The sequence below is a fragment of the Serpula lacrymans genome (assembly GCF_000218685.1).
Source record: "Serpula lacrymans var. lacrymans S7.9 unplaced genomic scaffold SERLAscaffold_6, whole genome shotgun sequence".
NCBI classification, from domain to species: Eukaryota; Fungi; Basidiomycota; class Agaricomycetes; order Boletales; family Serpulaceae; genus Serpula; species Serpula lacrymans.
In genome coordinates, this window is record NW_006763295.1 from 1,707,438 (window position 1) to 1,727,786 (window position 20,349).

At 47.1% G+C, this 20,349-nt stretch overlaps 7 protein-coding genes across 7 annotated transcripts; 3 read left to right on the top strand and 4 right to left on the bottom strand.

Moving 5' to 3' along the window:
• Positions 1-2: 2 nt before the first annotated feature.
• SERLADRAFT_466187 (uncharacterized protein) lies at positions 3-1,123 on the top strand (the record flags this gene model as incomplete). Its single annotated transcript, XM_007317726.1, has 2 exons — positions 3-330; positions 404-1,123. 2 exons carry the CDS (start codon positions 18-20, stop codon positions 832-834), a joined length of 744 nt encoding a protein of 247 aa, XP_007317788.1.
• A 17-nt stretch (positions 1,124-1,140) lies between these two features.
• SERLADRAFT_437391 (uncharacterized protein) lies at positions 1,141-5,118 on the bottom strand (the record flags this gene model as incomplete). Its single annotated transcript, XM_007317727.1, has 8 exons — positions 1,141-1,232; positions 1,286-1,327; positions 1,380-2,806; positions 2,860-4,073; positions 4,132-4,232; positions 4,282-4,484; positions 4,536-4,799; positions 4,862-5,118. The coding sequence occupies 8 exons, from the start codon at positions 5,116-5,118 to the stop codon at positions 1,141-1,143; spliced, it is 3,600 nt and encodes a 1,199-aa protein (XP_007317789.1).
• A 1,570-nt stretch (positions 5,119-6,688) lies between these two features.
• On the top strand, positions 6,689-7,570 carry SERLADRAFT_466191 (uncharacterized protein; the record flags this gene model as incomplete). Its single annotated transcript, XM_007317728.1, has 3 exons — positions 6,689-7,047; positions 7,105-7,436; positions 7,495-7,570. 3 exons carry the CDS (start codon positions 6,700-6,702, stop codon positions 7,550-7,552), a joined length of 738 nt encoding a protein of 245 aa, XP_007317790.1.
• An 85-nt stretch (positions 7,571-7,655) lies between these two features.
• On the bottom strand, positions 7,656-10,165 carry SERLADRAFT_466194 (uncharacterized protein; the record flags this gene model as incomplete). Its single annotated transcript, XM_007317729.1, has 9 exons — positions 7,656-8,149; positions 8,210-8,305; positions 8,360-8,487; positions 8,549-8,731; positions 8,797-8,911; positions 8,970-9,164; positions 9,214-9,284; positions 9,350-9,529; positions 9,583-10,165. The coding sequence occupies 9 exons, from the start codon at positions 10,133-10,135 to the stop codon at positions 8,021-8,023; spliced, it is 1,650 nt and encodes a 549-aa protein (XP_007317791.1).
• Positions 10,166-11,070: 905 nt separating this feature from the next.
• Positions 11,071-14,498, bottom strand: SERLADRAFT_437394 (uncharacterized protein; the record flags this gene model as incomplete). The annotated part of the gene is made up of 12 exons (XM_007317730.1): positions 11,071-11,177; positions 11,227-11,245; positions 11,299-11,382; positions 11,441-12,072; positions 12,129-12,362; positions 12,418-12,955; positions 13,021-13,251; positions 13,307-13,557; positions 13,613-13,824; positions 13,905-14,055; positions 14,118-14,204; positions 14,255-14,498. 12 exons carry the CDS (start codon positions 14,496-14,498, stop codon positions 11,071-11,073), a joined length of 2,790 nt encoding a protein of 929 aa, XP_007317792.1.
• Positions 14,499-15,915: 1,417 nt separating this feature from the next.
• Positions 15,916-18,533, top strand: SERLADRAFT_369076 (uncharacterized protein; the record flags this gene model as incomplete). The annotated part of the gene is made up of 9 exons (XM_007317731.1): positions 15,916-15,973; positions 16,027-16,117; positions 16,174-16,388; positions 17,214-17,293; positions 17,400-17,594; positions 17,660-17,708; positions 17,758-17,865; positions 17,922-18,035; positions 18,085-18,533. 9 exons carry the CDS (start codon positions 15,916-15,918, stop codon positions 18,531-18,533), a joined length of 1,359 nt encoding a protein of 452 aa, XP_007317793.1.
• Positions 18,534-18,795: 262 nt separating this feature from the next.
• SERLADRAFT_407970 (uncharacterized protein) lies at positions 18,796-20,202 on the bottom strand (the record flags this gene model as incomplete). The annotated part of the gene is made up of 5 exons (XM_007317732.1): positions 18,796-18,846; positions 18,911-19,143; positions 19,240-19,684; positions 19,739-19,894; positions 19,951-20,202. 5 exons carry the CDS (start codon positions 20,200-20,202, stop codon positions 18,796-18,798), a joined length of 1,137 nt encoding a protein of 378 aa, XP_007317794.1.
• Positions 20,203-20,349: the final 147 nt, after the last annotated feature.

Here is a 20,349-nt window from a genome sequence, read left to right on the forward strand (position 1 = left end):
TTGGTCCTTACACCTTCATGCAGCGTGCAGTAGCAAGATTGCAGTCTGTTGTCCGAGCTATGTCAACACTTACTCACCCCCCATCTCTCTCTTCATTTTCTACCTGCGAATTGTCCGATGCTCTTATCAAGCTTGGTTCTCCTAATGGCGGCTACATTCCAGACATTAACATGATGTCCCCTACCTCATCTGCGTCGGGTTTGAGAGTTTGTGGACCAGCATACACGGTCAAAATGGTCATGACATCAGACAAGCTGTCCCCAAAACTGTCCTCCCACTTTGTGGATACTGCAACAGCAGGCTCTGTCATTGTCATAGATGCCCCTCCCCGTTTAGTTTGTTTCCCCTTTAGTCCGTTCTATCGCCACTTATCAGTGTCTTTCCCCTTTTACTTCATCTTCAGAGGCTAAAAATGCTGTTTGGGGAGGCCTAATGACTGCGGGTGCCCAAGCTCGCGGGGCTGTCGGTGTTATGATTTCTGGACGCTGCAGAGATCTTGCAGAGCATCGAACTGCCTCATTCCCAGTTTTTGCGCGGGGCCATTCGACCGTTGGCCAGTCTCCATTTGTCCGTCCGTCCGCCATCAATATCCCTCTCCTGATTGCGCCACAGGGACAAGTTGGTGAAGGTGATGATGCTTTCGAATCAGTGAGAGTGGACCCCGGAGATTGGATCGTCGCTGACGAAGATGGTGTCGTTTGCGTTCCCAAGGACATGACGGAGAAGGTAATCGAAGTTGCGGCCAAGGGCCAGGAAGTTGACGCCAGATGTATGGAAGATATCAAGGCTGGAAAGGGTATACAAGAATCTTTCAAAAAGCACAGAGGAAAGTAACCTATCAGATGTTTTGAATCAATATGGAGGTCTTTACGAGTAAACATTGCGATGAAAGAACCTCTAGAGACCATCTTGTTCCGAAAAGTTTATTACGATGCATCCCTGTCGGTGCGAAATTGTAGGTACAACTGACTACGAGTATTCTTACAGCAATTCCGACAAGCCACACCAATGTGTGCATAACTCGTGAATGCATCTAAAATCTAGTGTCCATTCACAGCTTAACTTAACTAAACATCTCAATGTTAGAAGGAGGCGACATTGTATGATAGTTGTACACTCACTGAGGGAACAAAAAGAATCTCAAGCATGGACTCCCGATCTCAATGAAAGGGTAGTCTTTATTGCCTGCAATGCAAAGCGTACTCCGTTATGTAAAGCCCAAAGTAACGAAACTGAGCAAACAAATCAGCTTGAAGCAAACAAATCGATATCACTAGCTACTTACTGAGGAGAATAGGAAGCCAGAACAGGACAAGCATACGGTCGTCTGTAGGGTGAAAGTTAGCATGAGGAATTTATGGGCTATGAAAGAACCCCACGTTTCTTCTTTAATTTCTGTGACTGAGCCTTCGTTGGCCTGTAGCCATAAGCATTCACCTCTTGGTCCGCAATCTGTAAATTTTCATACCCAACCCGTCTGGATGGCCTGTCTGCTGTATTAGAAGGTCGATTGGGTGGATTAGACGCCTCGCCGTCAGAGACAGATGATGATGCATGTTGTTGTGAAGGCTGGTCATCCTCGGAGTTTTCTCTTGGTGTGTACATGGGAGGTGCCTCCTCTACATTCTGTTGTTGGCGCATGGTAGCAGTTGCGATAGCAAGAGCGGTCCATTTCTCCCATGTAGCTCGCCATTCTTGAGCAGCACGCATAGTAGCAGACCCCGTCGGTCTAACAGCATCTTCGCCCTGAATATATTCCTGCTGTTCGTCCCGTTTGTCTGTCAGGAAGGATGGCCATGCAGGCATCGGCACAAAAACAGGGAACACCATGGGAATCTGAGGAAGCGCAGCCCATGGGACAGTGGGCATCTCAGGCAGATGAGGTAATGGAAGCTGAGGCATATTTGGGATGATTCCTTGAGGAGCATGAAGCTGTGCCAATGTGCGCTGAATCATATCGACGAAGGATGCAGTATGTTTTTCATCACCTTCAACGTCTTTTGGCTTCTTGATGTCAGAGGAAGTGTCAAGATCACCTTGAGAAGTATCCATACGAGGAATTTCGGGTGTTTGTTTTCTCTCAGCTTGTTGACTAGAATCATCCACTCGGCGACGAGAAATGCGATCCGTGACGCGTCGCTTGACGGTTACCTCATGGGTTTCATCTTCCGTTTCCACGTCTCCCCATCGAGATTCTCCGTCATCGTCATCGTCAGCTTCATAAGACTGCTCTGATTCAGACGAGATGATGTCGGCAAAGAAGCCAGTTGGTGCTATTTCCTCTGGAGTCTTTCCTAGTACGTTCACGATCTCAAGGTCAGCACCAGCGTCGACCAACAGTTTTACGCAAGCCTTCGAACGTGCTGTAACAGCAAAGTGCAAGGCTGTATATCCGTTTCGATCACGAACGTCTAGGTCGATGTTGTGCCTCAACAAGAACTCCACCAAAGTGGAAAATCCAAGGAATGCGGCAAGATGAAGAAGAGTTTGCCCACTTGTGGTGGTGTGTGAGATAGCAGCAGACATTGGAATGTCTGATTTATTGTCCACAGCCACGTCAAGCATATTAAGAAACTTGACGATCACAGATTCATAGTCAGTTTCTTCCCCTGTACGGATTAAGAGAAGAGGGCGGATATCTCTGAATGATGGAGACGACGATGCAACCTGCATGGCGGTGCTGGCTTCAGGTCTGCTTTGAGAGTCCTCGGTGCCCGTAGTTCCGACGATGCGTAAGGCCACGTTTTTGGCATCTTCAATTTTGCCCGTCATTTTGAGGCCTACGACCTGGAGAGCCAGTTCCATGCTGGGATAGGGTGAGAAATCACACAATTACACACATGACGACAAATAACTCACAGTGCTCGGTCCGATTCGTCGGTGTAAGTGAACAATGAAGGGAGGGTATTATCTTTTTCAACACCTTCAAACCATACAGCGACTACACCTGGAGATGATCTAGGAGGTAATACACATACAAGAGTATTATCACTCCAACGTTGCGTGAAGCTCGCCACTGCATCTCCAAATATGCAATTCAATTGAACCGCTGGGTGAAAATTCTCGCCAAGGACAGTAACTTCAATACCGCCGTGAGTGGGGCCTGAGGCAGGGATGAGACGATGAATCTTAGGGAGTGGAACCGATGTCATTGAAGGCGAACCGGGGTTGAAAAACATGAATGGCATTGCTTGGGAAGGGACCAGGTCAGACATGAGGTCAGCCGATGGTGGAACAGGTGTAGGAATAGGGGATGCCAGAGTACCGGACACTGGAGAAGACAGCTGGTCTGCAGAAGAAGAGGCTATATCCTTCGCTTCCGGCGGTCCAAGCATATTGATGTCAGCAACTCCGAACGCATCATTCAAATCCATTTCTCCGGCCAGTGTGCTGTGCTGGGTAGTAGATGTAATTTCTTGTTCTTGAGGAATGGTTGCTACAGATATACATTCGATTTGAGAGAGAGGCTGAATAGAAGCCAAAGAATGTGGAGGATGTGAAGGAGTGGGCGACCTTGTGTTAGGTACGGTGGATGGCGAATTGACGGGCGAGGAAAAGCTACCAACGCTAGCCTCCCTCGAGAATCTTGCAGAATTACTTCGACTCGCGGCGTCATAAGGTTTAGGGCGCTTCTTAGATTGGCCTTTCTTATTTTGCGTTTTGCGTTTAGAGGGAGCACACGGTTCCACGGGCTCTCCGGCCTGTATATACTGAGACCAGTCTACCTCATCTGGGAAACCAGATACACCTTGTTTTTGCGTGCTCTTGTGGTCATCAGTTATCATGATAGGCGGGGAAGTTCCTGTTCCAATAACGCGACCACTGTGATCCATCATGGTGAAGTGAACATGAAAACCAATCTTCTCGCGATGATGCCTACAGTAACATGTGATGCGTACGGGTAGTACGGCGGAGCCCGAAGCAAAATCTAATACCTCGGGGCAGTTAAACTGGATAATGCTTGTTGTGTCCTCTTTAGAGCCTTTGGGGTGGTCCGCTCCATCCTCGGGCGAGTCTGAATCTGACCGAGCGGGCCTAACGCGGGCAGCAAGTTTCTTTGCAACGCGTTTGGCCTAGATTTCCGACCGCAATCAGAAGCTGAGAAACACTTAACCGGTAACAGGCACTCACTTCACGGGCTTGACAGCTAGCACAGCTCACTACACGACTAAAAGGCGGTGACGCACAAGTCACTGCCGCTGTAAGATGAAGAATATCTAAAGGCGCAGGATCTTTACAATGTTAACTGCATATAACTATCATAAAAGTCGCGAACCTCACCGATTTTGCCCTCTTTTCGAGTACGTTTCTTCGTGGAAGTGCCTGGTGGTAACTTGAGCCATTTCCAGGTACCCACCCTATCGTATTTGAACGCCTCTCCAGACGACGAGCTACCATGGGCCAAGTCAATCGTAACACGGACCTGAGTCTCGACACGAGATTTTGTGCCGCTTTCGGGGATATTTGGTGTCATTATGGAAAGACTGAGTAGGGTGTAAGCCCACATTAATTTGGGAAATGGAGAGACGGCATACTTATGGCATGAGTCCTTTGCGGGATATACCACTCTATGCGGGGTAGTAGAAGGATCTCGCTTGCGAGGTCTGACTGCTGGAGGAGGAATTGGCTTAGTGCAAGATACCTGACCTTGCGATGACACCATGAAATCAGACTCCATGAGAGGCGCAGTCGGAGCCGGGGTTTGGGGTGCAGGCGCATGACCGTTTGATTGAGACTTTATACCAGTAGCGAAAGGGCGCGTATGTGGGAACAAAGCCTCCATGCCAGACAACGAAGGGCTGTTAATAACAGCACTATCAGCAAAGCCATGCACACCAGTGGTAGAAACCGAGAGTCATACTCGTCGTATGCGTGTTCGTCGATCAAATCATCGAGCTGAAGCATGCGCTCCTCTTCGGACTTTGCGACGGCGAGACAGTGTGAAGCTTCGTCCCATGCGCTGAGCTCTGGAAAGCTCTTCCCGGGACGTAAGGAATGATACCAAGAGGAAAATTCATTGTCATGGTGTATGGCAACAGGATGTATGCCGTCTGGTGAGTCTGGCGTTGCGGGTGAAGACGAACGCGAATCCATCGCGGCTGTGGGCGATGAGGACATAAGAGAGTATGTACAGCAAACAGACGCCGGGAATGATTGAAGAAACGTTGGGGCAATGTCTTGGGATAAGTTACAACTGAATGGAGAATGCGCGCCCAAAAGACGGAAGACTCAAAACGCAATGATAGAAACCTAACCCTAGCGTTGATGATTATGTAACATTTTCTCACCCGCATGCCCGTGTCGCGTTCGCTTGAACTTGGACTAACAGGCAAGCTTACACTTTACAGGCATCTTCAAGCCAGTCTTTGTCTCCTGAGCATCATGAAAAGAGGAGCTGAAAGGCAGATTTCAAAGGACGATGCAGACGATGATATACAGGTTGGTCTCTCGTACCTTATTCGACTTGCATAGCTCACAGTTGAGTTAGGAAGTACCAAACCCTGCTCAAGGTTTTCGCAAGGCGGATGAATCTGCTCTTGCTGATAGAAAGTATGTGGCATATACCCATCCCTGAAAACTCTATGTTTACAAAATTTCATAGGATAAAGGCTCTGCCTAAGCGTGTAATGGCCGGGAATTCCTCGCTCAATGCCCCTTCGCCCAGTCCTGTTTCTTCTTCCGAGGAACCCGTAAGCATTTCTTGGTCTTGCTGTTGATTTTCTTCTCAAAGCACTGTAGAAATCAGCAAGTGCGCCGAAATTTGGAGGTTTCTCTGGTTTTGGAACATCTGTTGCACCCACTACCTCCAGTCCTTTCACCTTCACGCCTCCTACTCCTGCTCTCAGTAGCGCAATACCTTCATCGCAGCCTACGTCCAGTTCTTCTACATTTGGTGGCCTACTGAATCCTTCTTCACAAACATCATCCTTCTCTTTCACCACTCCCTCTGTATCTTCTTTGGCGTCACCCGCTACCAAGGCTTTTGCTTCCGTTATTGGTCCTAGCGCCTCTGATTCAACATCGAGTACGTCAACGTATACAAGCTCATCTTTCAAAAAAGAAGAAGACTTGGCAGAGGTCAAATACTACAAATCTCTTCGTGGTCTCAATGTGTCGTTCCTGTCTGCCATTTCTAAAGCGGTTGAGCGAGATCCATTCGTAGACGTTGTCGGCCTGTTAGAGAGCTACAAAAATTTGCGCACTTCAGTGCAGACCGATTATGACAAGCAGTCTAAACCTGCAAAAGATGATTCTACATCTGAACCCTCATCAGCCCCCGGAAATATCAATATCTTCAAAGCAGCGGTGATGCCGGCACCTCCGTCAAGTTTCTCTGGTTTTGGTGCGTTTTCTACTTCCGGTCCCAGTGGCGGAGGTGGATTTACTCCGAGCGTTGAAAAATCCTCGTCTGTGGCCAAACCAGGTGGTTATCCCTTCACAGCTGGTGCCACATCATCCTCTACAACCTCAAGCCAACCACAGTCTGCTTTTGGTTTTGCGTCAAAAACTAGCGGAGTCAACCCTTCATCATCGCTTGGTCCCTCCTTATCTGCGGGTAACAATCAGAACCCAGAAGGGCTAAAATCAGCTTTCAGTACAGGCGCTTCAAAAAAGGACGATGTCAGTGCTAAGCCTTCTCTGTTCTCGTCTGGTATTTCTAGCGCTCCATCTTTGACAAGTACGTTCGGTGGCTTTCCTATGAAAGCTGAGGAGAGTGTTGGTACAAAGTCGAGTGGGAATCCCTTTGCTCCTACCTCTGATGCTCCCTCAATACCAAAAACCTCAAGTTCACCATTTGGCACTAGTGTCCCCAACTTCTTTTCTTCGTCCAAAGTGACCTCAGTCTCGGACGCGCCATCAACAAAGCCTATATCTGCGTTTGCCCCGGTTTCCTCAGGTTTCGGTGTCACTACCGGTCCAATTTCATCTTTCTCAGCAGGGTCCTCGGATACAACCACTAGCAACACTACTAGTGTATTCGGTAGTTCTACGGCATTTGGGGTGGCAGACAAGCCGTCAAGCACCAGCAACCCTTTCACTGGCTTTGGCGGAGGTTCTCCCCCAAAGACTGGTTTCTTCGGTTTCGGTAAAGGAACTGGCAGCATTGGTAATCCTGTTGGTTTCGGTTTTGGAAATCAAGCGAAGGATGGGGAGGAAGACTCGGCCAAGTCTTCGACAGGGTTTTCTTTTGGTGCCCCGCCCAAGAGTTCTGAGAACACTGCTTCACCTCCAGCCGAAAAATCAAGGAACGCCACTCCGTCCGAAAATGTGGAGGGGACAGAGGAAGATTCATCCAAGCTTCTTCCCAGTACAAATCATGATGAAGAAGGGGAAGGAGAGGAAGACGAAGAGACCACTCACGCTGCGAAATGCAAGGTCTATAAAATGCTCAAAACTGATGAAAAATCCGAATGGAAAGACATGGGAGTAGGTTAGTAGCCCATAAATTATGTTCTTCAATTCAAATCAATGTGCAACGAACGTCACCAGGTATGCTTCGTTTAAAGAAACACAAGACGACAGACGCTCGGCGCATGCTGCTGAGAAATAGCAGTACAGGCAAGATCATAATTGTACGTCTTTTGCATCACTTGATTGCCAAGGAGAACTATATAACTGGTACCTTGCAGAACTTCAAGTTTTACACAGGTTTTGCTCCGACAGCGGCTACGAAATTCGTCTCATTTATGGGCCATGACGAAGGCATTTCCAGACTCTTTAAGCTTCGCATGAAGACCGAAGAACAAGCGTCAGAACTGAAGAATGCTTTAGACCGAGAGATTGCACAGGCCGAAGGACATGCTCAGTAGTCTCACATACTACCACCTTTCTGGAAAGGACCTACACTCTTCGTCTTTTCACAGGGATGCTCCTCGAAAAGGATAGTACTGCCTGGTCGCAGACCAGATATTAACATTACACTTTCTAACTTTCATAACATTTTACATAGCATGATTTTAGCTGACTTCTCTTATGGTCCTACATTACATATTGCCACGGCTTGAGTGCCATGTGTTCCTTAAGCGTTGAAGTGGCTCTGTGCATTTTGCCATATGGAATTAAGTACGAATGCTTCGCTGAGGAGCATTTCTATCTCATGATCCCCCCAATCTTGAGTAGGAAGAGACTGAAGGAACATTATTATGCCCTGCAATGTGTGTTAATAGCAATTCAAATCTTGAATTAAGATGACGCGTGGATTTTGTACCTGAAAGTCCATTTCGCGCAACTTCTTGCTCCATTTTACAAGGAAAGCAGAGCAAACATATAAATGAAACTGTGAGAAGGCGTCTGGGCCCTCAGCCTACTCGATGAATCAAATCAGAATTGTGTCTAAAGATTGAAGATATGGACTGACCAGGTATGTGTCCCACATGCGAATGGTATTTTGAACACTAATCTCGCGCATCAAGAGGCAGTTCATCCATCGGAACGCAAATTGCATAAACTCCACACTCTGGGCTTCGAGATGGGCAAAAAGCGGGGCTATGTGCAAACCATACAGTTATTATAATGGCTGACTGGCTGCCATGCTGGAATCACAAACCATCTATCCGCGCCACAAGTTCGGCCATTCGCTTTACACTGCGCTGGATACCTGGTTGTGCGGAGATATAGTTGTCTTGTATGCCATCAAGAAGTCGAGAAAGACACCAAAACGAATCTGCTTCGACGGCATTGAGAACATGTGAGGGTAGTAGAGAGGTGTCGAATTGTTCAGGATCCGAGTCTGTCGAGGAAAAAAATAGACATGCGATTACAGAATTCAGTTCAGACAAATTGCAACATACGTACCTATATATGCTGAAAGGAACACTTGAAAAAATGGTGTCACCAGATCGTTGATTCCTTGAACATACCCACTCGCCGGATGTCGTATAGCCCAAACGTAGAGTATTCTTTCAAGGCTCTATTATTGAAAGGAAGAGATAAGTATCCAAGCATGGGTTTTAGTTTATGATACATACACGTTGAGTGGACGCCTGCATCCAAAGCCGTACACCTGGCCTGGTCCGGGGCACATCTATCTCGATCTGATGCCATATCTGCTGATCAAGACCTTGTCTGTCGCGAGGTAATGCACGTTCGACAAGGTCAAGATACTCTCCTCGTTTTCGGGAAAGCGTCGTAGAACGTAAAGGAGAAGGGAGAGGAAGATACCCCTGTGAAAAACTATTGGCACCAAGTGGGACGTACGGCGTAATCACTTACAAGGAGTAGCTGCCAGACTATGGGACGTAGTTCATTAGGAACACCTGCCCAGGCAAGCTTTCGCAAATCGGCTTTATCACCACGGATTAAAGGGTGTCACTAATCATTCGAATTCCTGGATGGTTCAAGGGCTCACCAATGTTGACATCCTCTTTGCTCAAGCACTCAACAAATTTGACTCGTCTACTCGAGCGGATGGAATGCTCCCGCATCATCTTCTCTGATTTTTCGATTCCTTGAGGCGACTGGTTTCCCTTCGCGCTGAGGTGCGTATTGGGAAATTGAGGCGACGAGTGACGCAACCCGTGGAATGGATCTAAGTATATCATCGATAAAGAATAATCACTAAACTTTGAAAAGTTTGTGTACCGTTCACGATGTCACCAGCGTCGCACTTGATAGACCCTCGTTCCGAGTCAGACCTAGATTTCCTTCCTGGTTCTTGCTCCACGACATCCGGCTCAAGATCACCAACCACCATATCTCCATCCAGGTCAACGTCACCATGTGCATCTTCGTCTTTAGACTGATCTCTAATATTCACATGTTCTCGAGGATCACTGGTCTTTCTGACGATAGTCCATCCGAGCCCATTTTTTGGAGATTGGGTGCTCTCTGACCTTGGAGGATAAGAACTAGGACTGGGGGGGTTAAGGTGGGTGTAGGAAGATGCAAGACCAGATGAAGAAGAATTGCTTGACATTCTGGGAACGGGCTTTGGTGCTGCTATAGGGGAAGATGGTGTGCGTTTTGAGGTCGCAGGGGACAATCTCCATGAACGTGAGAGGGTAGACTGGCGAGGAGATTCAGCATCGGACCCAGAGTCCCAGGCATCGTCCTCCGCCCAATCAGCAGTGTTTCGAACATTAAAAGATGGATTGAGTGCAACGTGCGGCCGCGCTGGCGGAGGCCTGGCCGTCATCGTTCGCAACAGGGAGCTCAATCCTTCCGCATTTAGGTCTTATACAGGCGTGGGAAGATTAATCAATAAAATATTACATAATTGACGCGATACTCATCGCGTAACCTTCCTTAAGCTTTTTACGAGGTATGTTCCCGAGATAAAAGTGGGCAATGAGCTCTCTGCACGATCTTTTCCTGATTATGGACACATCAAACGCCAGTTCCATCAGTCGGTGTGGGGAGAATTCGTTTAAGCAGCATAATTTTAGAAGATCCATCATTTTAGCCTTATACCTTGTACACTGTACTGTTGAATGCCAATTGGCATCACGGAAAATATACGAGGCTCATCGTAATATTATAGTTTGAGACAGTTTGCCTACAGTGCCAAAGGGAGCACCCTCAGCTTAATCCAAATGGTTCAGCAATTGTTGGAAGTGCCAACTGCATAGCTGAACATGGTGGGCTTTTGATCTTGCCAGTCATTCAAGCTCAACGTCTTACTATACCTTGGTATGAAAGCTCATTTTCCGTTGCAGAGGTTTCCATCAGTTATCCGCTATTCCTTACCTTATGATTCAGTCCGCGAGACGCCCCAATCCACTGAGTTAAAGTCAAACTTAGTTATCTCATTTTCATGAAGGTGGTAGGAATCACGAACATATATCAGATTGCGTACATGAAGATCGCTGAGAGAGATGCTATTCAGCTCGTTATAATGTTACCAAAGGTTACTTCGCTTTTTATAGCTTTCACTTAAAAATGGCGGTAAACCATACCAGGAGGATCGTAGGATTTCCAAAAACGTAAGTTCAAAATTGAGAAACTGACATGATAAAGGTCATTGACAAAGGCAGGGATTGGTATTCGTACATCACATAGAGGCGTCTTCCAGACACTAAACTATAAACACAGTGAGCTTTCGCGTATATATCCGTCAAAAGCTAGCGTACTTTAGTTGAGCATCTTGTTAAAATCTTCTTCTGACCAGCCATAGTATCTCTTCAACCTATTGCCGTACTCCTTCAGCTTTATTGGATGTAGCGTCGTATCTGGATGGGCTAGATCGACCGTTCAATGAGCGTCATGTCATGTAAAAAGCGCACATACGTTTATGGAATGTGATGGACTTCAGTGTACATGTCATCAGCATATACCGGGGCGCTAGCATGAAATACTCACCTTATCTTTCGGATCAGGGGGATCGAACCGCACACTGGAGCCTGCCGTGCTAGGATCATAAGTGAATCCCATCTCGCGCATGACCTGTATTAACAGTTCATCGTAAGTGCACAAACACAAGAATGTTTTATCAACCAATCACCTTCAAGAAGTTTTCCCATTTCATAGGAGCACTTTTCTCATCCGCTACTTCAGAAGTACCCAGCAATTGATGCATGTAGATACTCGTCTTTTTTGTCAGCCTGCTGAACCAACTGTGTTTACTTCCTTTGGTCTTCTTGGACTTTTCCGCAGCCTCCGTCTTGCTTTTGCTGCCAATCAACTCAGAGAGGAAGCCTCTTTTACTAGAAAAGAGTGAGGCGTGGTCTGGCCGGGATTTAATCTTAGCCTTGGGTCCTTCACGCTCCTGTAAGTACGAATGAGAAGACTGGGCAGTAGTCTGCTCTAACGGAAGCGACAGAGATGCGGTCGACATGTGGGAGTGTATCGAAGGGGCACCACCACTCCCGCTTGATCTCCTCGGCATAGTTCTAGGAGGTGAGGTAGGAGGAGATGTAGTCATTGGTTTACTAGGCGAGGGAGCCGGGGCCATGGTGTTCGAGGGGATGTCTTCTTGCACTGGCGCTAGCTCTCCGTCAGCTGGGCGTACTTTCTTTTTCTTGGGTTTCTTTTTCTTCTTCTTCTTCGCAGACGAATCTGCCGCATCTTCATCTTCTACTTCTTCCACTGTTGTACGGAAATTATTCGACCCTAGGCTTGCCGCTGCAATTGCGGCTGCGCAATGACAGCCTTAGTCTACAGCTGGTACTTTATTGATACTTGACACTCACCTGGCGTGTTGGGTGTAGTATAGTTACGCCTCGGTAGTCTCGTTGTGCCGGAGATGGGCTCCAAAGGAGGTAAGTCATCTATAGGTACGCTGGTCCAATTAATCTGGGAGGTTGATACATCCTTCTGCGTCGGCGGGGTAGGCTTTTGGGGGGCAGGTTTTTTACCAAACAAATCTTTGAGAGGACCTGTCCGCGCAGTTGTACTAAGCCTTGTCTTGGAGGAGAACATTCGTCCTATGATAAATTCATCCATAAGGAACCCACATAGCCACCATCGAGATAATCCTACCTCTTAGAGACCCAAGCAACTTCAAGAATGGATTTCCCCTTTTTCCATCCGCCGCATCCAGCTCGGGGACTGGAGTATTAGGATCAAAGAACTCGGGTATGCCCATCGCTGTATCCATAGCTTCTCTTATCATATCACGGTACTCCGCCTCTTCTTCACTGTCATACCCACTCTCGTCGTCGTCGTCATCCTCGTCCATATCTTGAATATCCATATCTTCTTTATCAGAGTCTGAATAATTATCACTATCTCCCGTGGAATCCGAGACAGATTGCAAGCCTGGCATAGACCCATCACTATCGTCATCTGCTGGCCCATCGGTAATCGCAAGTAATTTTCGTCCTTTACTTCCTTTTGCTCTGGTTGCTTTAGGAAGCCTGCCTTTGGAACGAAAGAGACCCGGAGGTGCGTCTGAGTCGGAATCTGACCCTACATTCAAGCCTGGTACATAAAAAGAACTCCATTGCGGGATGCGATGTAATGCTTCGTCCAGTTGCCACAGGGTATCGATATTCATACTTGAAACAGCTTTATAGTTCTTTAACGACAACGAATGGAGAACATGAATGACGGAGAACAAACGACCTGATACCAGAAACTTACAAGATTGACATGTTTCCACATATTCTCAAGGACAACCTTATCCTTGGTTTTATCCAACGGATGTACGAGATCTTTGAAGTTGTTGTGACTATTCGAGGCTTGCTGAGAATATATTTGGGCATCAATCCACTGATCATATTTTTCCGGCATCTGGCGTGGCAATTTCTTCCAAGCTTCGCCCTCTGGTCCAAATAGTGTGCTTTCAAGTAATTCCTGCAGCTGTAAAGTTATCTGGAAGAGAAAGTAGAGTCATGGATACGACCAGATGAATCAAGTTGAGCCTTACAGAGAGGTCGCCCACTGCATCCCATAGATATTGAGGGAAGCGCTTTGCTTCTCGGGGTGCCTCGCCTATAGCATCGTGCAGGATTTGATACAAAATGCGCTTAGGATACGGAGCATGCGGGAAACACAGTTCGACGATGATGGAATCGAGGAAAGATCTACCTGCGTCCTTCAGTGCGCCCCAGTCAAAGGTCATCTCTGGATCGTCAGGATCGGTCCCTTCAGCAGGCTTGAAATAGTGAGCATAATGGGCTGAAGGACACAACCTTGAGAAACATCAGATACATAAAACGAGAGGGCATCTCACGAGTCGTAGTGGCGAGCACCGAAAAGTTCTTTTGCCCGATATCTGCCAATACGTTGACCATATCACACAAAAGCAAATATTGAGATCGCAGACTCTGGTCCCTTTTGAGTTGGGCTTGTGCAGTTTTGTCGACGAGTCCAGCTTGCTGTAGATCATGAAGACTGTCTAGGACAATTTTCCATGCAGATGCAAGCATATATGCATTGTGAATTCTACAACATTCACACAACATAGTATGCAATGGATCAATGCGTCATGCTTATCAGATATATTACATTTTGCTAAGTCGTACCTGGTTGCGATAACTGAGGCAATATAGGTGGGGTTCTCAAGAGTTTCAGCACCTCGCTGGTCGCTGCACGGTGTGCGCGCCATCAGTTCTTCCTTTATCTCGGCCAAGAACAAGTCAGGATCTTGCAAATTGGAGATATCGTCCAAATAGGCTGAGTTATTCGAATGTTTAGAGACTCTCGATCCAAATCATACAGCGCATTGGTGCGCGTACCGTTGAACTGCGAGTCTGCTATTTTCACGCAAGTTTCCAGTCGCAAGGGAGACATAACAGCATTCTTGGATCGACTGAGAAGATCCTCTTAACTAGCATTCAGCGCCTGGAGTGACGGAGGAACAGTTACAACCAACCTGCCAAAAGATCAAGTTTCTCTCTGCCGCTAATCTTGCTAGCTAACATAAGCTCTCCCGTTCCTCGTGCACCATATTTACCGTTTCGCAGCACAAGAGCTCGCGAGGTTGAGGGTCTTAGTCCATTCTCATCTCGTTTACCTTGGTATTTCACTGAAACATGCCTAGGAGCGACAGAAACCACATCTCGAGATGCTGAAAGCTTTATGGGAGGCTTTACAGCTTTTTTCGTATTCTTCGACATGTATCTGTAGAGAAAGAAGAGGTAGGACGCAGCGCGACTAACAGCGCAATCTGATTTGGAGGTCCGTGCACTGTGCTTGTCGTTGTTGACGCGTTTTGTGATACAAGGCCTCGATCCCATTTACTATTAAATCCATTGGCATACATATGCATGTCGCTCAGTGCCTGTCGTCTGCGTAAAAACTTGTCTCTTAGCAACTATTTGTCTATGCTGTTTCTGTTGCTTCATATCAGCGTGAGCGGTATAATGATGAAAAATGCTCCTCGGCATCATGATAAACGCTGGAAAAGGCGCTCAGCTATTGCTCACGATATCGAAGACTCGTCCCATTTCACCCTTCCGCAAGTGAATTTGAGTGGATATGTATGTCCTCCTGTGTCACAAAAGTCGCATTCCCCGTATGCACTCCCGGTTTCAGATTGTATGGTTACAGTTACAAGAGAATGTTGCATATTAACATGGTCATGACAGACCGTCTATACGTATCGTGTCTGTCAATCTGCAGTGAAGTCTGCACGCAGATCAAAGGCGGTTCAACGCACAGCCGAGGAACCTGTTCCTCTCTAGCTGCTTGATACATTGATGGTGCCATAACCGTGACTAAGGCAGGTTTGAGCTACGACTAAGACCTGAGTCAGGACACGGACAAAATTTCTGAGGCTGACAATTTGGAGGCATATTTCCTTTTCATGCCAGTTCCACCTGGAAAACGCACGGAGTGACCAGTATTTCGTAGTAAGCATTTCTCATGCCATCTGCCAGTAATCAGATCGATGGGACTCCTGGAAAAAGCCGGCCGGTATCGTGCTGTAAGTGTCACATTTCAGTGTTAAAGATAGCTCTCGGGGCTACTCGTTGTCTGATAATTACTGTTCCACAGTGGAGAGAATGACAGTGCGGACCCGATTCTTCCCATCGTAGGCTATAAATGCCATGACAGTCAAACTGCCTCATGTGTCCCAGGGGCAGCATCACGACCACAGCGAGCGCAGAGGAGGACACCTTTGAGGACTGTGGATGTTGTGTGTGTTCATGTCTGGTGGCATTTGAGGTGCTCTTAGCAGGCGGTATTGTGGTACAAAGTGAACCAGTTGTGGCACAAAGAATAGGAGCTAACGATTCGGATCTCGGTTAATTAAGTGACCAACAATGGTGAGAAAATAAGGCTAAACCGATCGGAAATTACCTTAGAGACAGTGGCACGAAATTCGCGTTTTTGTCCGCCTTAAGAATGCAATGGACGCTCTCCTGTGTCTGGTCCCTTTTTCTTTTTCGCTCCTTTTCTTTTCAGAGCTGCGCTCTCTCTGTCCTCTGCCTCGCCTCTTTCTCTGCCGTTTCTTTCATTTTCACCCTCATCACTCCTGAGCTGCGCTCTTGGTCTCTTCTAAAGTTTATCTTGTCAACAAAGTAGGAAATAATGGGTAATCTCATCTGGAACGAATTGAGTCGCTACATCGCCTTGGTAGCAAGTGCATGTGAGTCGTCCTTTCCCTAATCGCTTCGGTGGACTATACTCACATTTCTTAAGATGCTGTCTGGGCGAGCTTCTGGGGCTTTTACTTCCGCAAGTTCTTCTGGGATTTCATCGGTGGCATCCTCCGCAATCCTGGTGGACTGCAGTGCGTGTTAATCGTTTTATACACCCCTCATCGGTACTGACATGCCACCTTAACAGGCCGTCTCCAAAGGTTTCTTTCTTCATCACAATCATCGTCAAGGTTCCGGTCGTTCAAATTCTCACCATGATTCTCGGCTTTACGATGATCGCTTTGGAGTATCCTTTACCTCGGCTCAGGGGAACGGCACTACAACGCAGTATGCCTTTAAAAGTCGTGCTACTTTTCTTTCAGGCCTTTTTAGCGGTGCTTTTCTATCAGGTAATACCTCACTGTGTCTTCTTGCAAAAATCAGCCAGCTTACATTTTCACCAGGGTACAAACGCCGCTATCTATTCGCTTGTTGCCGCTATCTGTTACACCAGGGCTCAGATGCTGGGTGAAATTTTGAAAGAGGCGAAGGAGAATAAAGGGAAAGCAGGTCGGGTTTGATCTAGGTATCACCGACCATTTCTCCTTCTGCAGATGTTGCAGGGGGAGAAGACACGTCAGGCAGACAGGTTCTAGGTCCTGCGTGTTACTTCACATTCTCTGGTAGATGGGGCGACGTGGGCGCAAGCGCCAATGGCTTTCTGTGTATTGTATTTTTATGGGCCCTCATTGGTTATGTCTGCAGATGCTTCTCTTGTTTTCGCGTATATCATCATTGCGCATCATGATTACAATTCCATCTTAGAAAATCTGGTTATGTGTATGCAAAGTCTACAACCTCCCAATAATCTGCAGTGGTGTTCAAGCCTATATCATGAACTGCGATCGAGAGTTGATCTGGATATTCCGCGTCCAATAAAACATTAGATCAACGTCTCGGTTAACGTTAGTGTTCAGAGAGACATCATATCAGATATACCCTTTAGATACCGAGTCCGGCCTCTAGCGAACTTGACAGGTACACATTGTATTTCGAGTTGTGCCTTGGTGTGAGTTTCCCTCCAAGAAAATAGTACCACAAAGCATCGGTCTGACACATACGGTTCCAGTTGCAACCGCTGCCATCTTGCAGCATCATCCGACAGTGATCGCAGCTACTACTGGTATCGGTATCTCAAATATCAATCAATCATGTCTGCTTCAGATATCATCTCAGGATTACAAAAAGGCTTCGATACCGCCCTCTCTTCAGGCGATCTACTCTTCTTCCCATCGACCGCCCATACTCACAAGGAAGATGGTATCGAGGTAAGTAGTTATCAGCCTGATATTAGATAGCTGGTCCGGTTTCCAGGCTCTGTTGTTTATGAAACGATCACTGATTACTTGTGTGCATTTCTTCCGTGCCAAAAAGTTCGAGATTCGGGTGTGTCCTGCATTGCAGAAGAAACCGACCAACCCCGCTCCTACTGTGGACACAGGTATCGCGCTCGCCAACCACCCAAGCGAGGAAGTAAGGAAACTCGATCCTTTTGCCCCTCCATACGTCCCTAATATACTACTGGGAACTCTGCAAGACGAGAACAACGATGCAGACTATGTCGTCCTTGTAAGTGCCAACATACAGAAGCCCACGAGCCGTTCCAGAGTTCAGACTCGAGACCCCCATTATAGCTGAACAAATATTCCGTCGTTCCCCACCATTTCGTTATGGTGACGAAAGGTATGTTTGATAGTCTACATGAAGATCCTGGTGGTTCATCTACTTGCAGAATTTCGCGCACAAACATCCCCACTAATGCCCCCTGACCTGGTGCAAGCCTATCTACTTCTTCTCGCCGCTCGCAAGGCGAACAAGCGCTACATGGCCTTTTATAACTGTGAGCCATACGTTTACTAGATCCTCGATGTGGATTTAAATACTTCTGAACACAAGGCGGAAAGAACAGCGGTGCTAGTCAGCCACATAAACACCTACAGTTCATTCCAGTGGATGATGGCGGCCCACCGATCGAGCGGCTGGCAAGAAAAGCAAAGCTAGAAGTATCGGGCAAGTTGTCTTCCTTGATCGGACAATCAGACAGTAACATCATATACAGGGAGGCCATTCTCTATATCATCTTTACCATACGCGAATCACGTCTTCCGATTCCCTGTCCCACTCAGTGATTCGAGTCCTGATCAGCTAGAAGAACTCATATTCCCTCCCTTCCTCTCCCTCCTCGATCTCGTCATCTCCACCGTTCGACATGACCCCACATACCCATCAGGAACGCCATCGTATAATGTGATTCTTACACTGGAGCACATGCATTTGATCCCACGCCGATTGGAATTTCACACTATACCAGAAATTGGCATGGAAGTGAGCGTCAATTCTCTTGGGTTTGCAGGGATGCTCCTGGTGAAAGGCGACGAAGAGTTGGAAGCTGTGAAGAAGGAGGGGGTTAGTCGTATATTAAAAGGAGTTGGTGTGGAAAGTGTTCATGATCTACAAGTGACTGGGACTTCGTTTGAAGTGGTCCCACAAGACTCAGAGGACCTCTAAGGCATTATGAGATCTACTATGGAGACGGCATAGAAGTGATAGAGATTACTGGAAAGCTAGATGGTTAAGCAGCATGAATTTGAAAACCTGTTGATCGTGATCATGGATGGCATTGCAACATATAGAACAACTTATATATGAACACATGGTTAATTCAAGTGATCAGTGATATACAGAAAATAACTATGGTGAGTAGCAGGACAAGGAAACAACATTGAATAGCGAGAACAGTTGAGAATCGAGCGGACGGTGAAAAGACTTGTTAGCGGTCCAAGAAACCTTTCACTTTCCACATAGAATCGAGAGCATCGAGCTATAGTAATATTTCGAGACGTTTTAGATGAAGGAAATCGACACTATAAAGAAAAAGGATATACCAGTTTCGCGAACCCTTCTTCCCGTATGACATGGCCGACGAGGTCTTCTAGTTCAGCTTGCGGCAGATCGTAGAGGGCAGGAGTTTCCCGTAAAGACGCTAGAAACTCTGATGTGAATGCATCCGGTACTTGAGGTCCTGTCACTTCTACAGGTCGCGGGGCACTTGAAGGAAGAGGTGGTGGTGGCATCATGTCAGAGTCGTTACGGCTTGCATACGAGGGCTGCGAGGAATCTGGAAGAGAATTTCGGTTCGAGTCAAACGGAGCTGTGACGCCAGATTTGTCTTTGGTGGGGTGAGAGAGGTCTCTAGTTAGTGATAACGCCTTACCGCAGTCTGGGTTGATCATCTCTCGACTACTTGAAGAGGAAAGCGTCACGGAGGAAGATGAAATTTGGCTGGTATTGTCATTATTAGGAAGCATCTGCCTAGATGGAGTTGAGGTGGTGAAACTTGGAACATGAAGATCAGTTGAAGTTTCTAGATTCAAGCGTCCTGGATTTGAAGGCCTAGAAAAAGCTCCGTCATAAGTTAGGCGAGCCCTTTTTGGGATAGGCGCAGCGGAATGGGAGGTTTGGGTACGGATGAGGGTGTTTGTTTGCGACATTAGACCAGTGGAAGTTCGCGGTCTGCTGAGATCCGTGTGCATGGTCTGATTACGAACTGGCGTTTGGGTTGATGGGTTAGCTTTACAGGGACAAACGGTACGAATCGCGTCGATAAACTGGAGGGCAGCGGTAGGTGAGAGGAAAGTAATTTGAAATCGACGATAAACCTTCAAGAACAGTGCATAAACTAAGCATTGATATATGTCCAAATGAAGAAATACCGGATGAGTGCCTGGCCCAATAACTCTTGGGTGAAGGTAACGTATACCAACCACAGAATCACGGTAAACAGCCTTTAGAGGGAGACCTTGTTCTATTTGTGCCGCTTGCGGGTTTGGTGGAGACAGCGATGAAAATGACAGTAACTCCAAGTCTTCCTGAATAGACAAAGTTCGTATGCGTGATAGACGAGCATCAGATTGAAGCAACTTACGAACACGACTTCTCGTCGATCGACATCCTCTGTACGGTCGTCCATAAACCATGCAATACGCAGCCGGACAGAAACAAGTTCGCCTGTTGAAGACTTCTTGACGTCCAGGTATAACTTGATTACGGGGTTCACGAAATGCTGCCAGTCTACATCTGAGCTTGTTTGGGCCTGCGATGACGGCGCAGACGATGGGTAAGACCTCGAATATTTCACTAGAATATAAGTCGCAGTGACCGTTGTGAAATGGGACATGTCTCCTCAGACAAGTGGTGGTAACAAAAGTAAGTTATCATGCCAGTGATCGAACAAACCTCAGGCTGTCGGTACTCGGATACTCGGATACGACTCGGACATAAGCGAGCTCCAGGTTTCTTGTGAAGAGTCAGTTTTAAACTGAGC